The sequence below is a fragment of the Antrostomus carolinensis genome, unplaced genomic scaffold, assembly GCF_000700745.2.
Source record: "Antrostomus carolinensis isolate BGI_N321 unplaced genomic scaffold, ASM70074v2 scaffold13008, whole genome shotgun sequence".
In the NCBI taxonomy this organism is placed as follows: domain Eukaryota; kingdom Metazoa; phylum Chordata; class Aves; order Caprimulgiformes; family Caprimulgidae; genus Antrostomus; species Antrostomus carolinensis.
Genome location: NW_010330958.1, coordinates 666 through 978, shown reverse-complemented (window position 1 = coordinate 978; position 313 = coordinate 666). Strand labels below are relative to the sequence as shown.

At 36.1% G+C, this 313-nt stretch overlaps 1 protein-coding gene across 1 annotated transcript in view; it reads right to left on the bottom strand.

The window, feature by feature from the left end:
• Window positions 1–156: 156 nt before the first annotated feature.
• Window positions 157–313, bottom strand: part of LOC104528919 (olfactory receptor 14J1) — an 816-nt gene continuing 659 nt past the window's right edge. The window contains exon 1 of the mRNA XM_029086248.1: window positions 157–313. This exon is cut by the window's right edge and continues 659 nt beyond it. Coding sequence (XP_028942081.1) covers window positions 157–313 — 157 coding nt within the window.

Sequence of the window (313 nt, the reverse complement as noted above, 5' to 3'; positions counted from 1 at the left end):
AGAGGGAGCCCAGATTCATATTTACATGAGGTCTTTGGTTCAAGATCAAAACAAGTAGGAGACCAAGAATATTACTAGAAAAGGTATATAAATATATATAATAAAATAAAACTAAATTAAAACCATAAATAAAATAAAGACACATATGAAGAAAAGCTATTCCTGGAATTTTCTGAGATAAAGTGGACGCCCTTGAGGGATAATGAGCACTTTATTAATCTGAAGTAACACGCTTTCACACATTTTCCTCAGGGCACCATTCATTTCCTGGTTCCTCATGCTGTAGATGAGGGGGTTCACTGCTGGAGGCCAC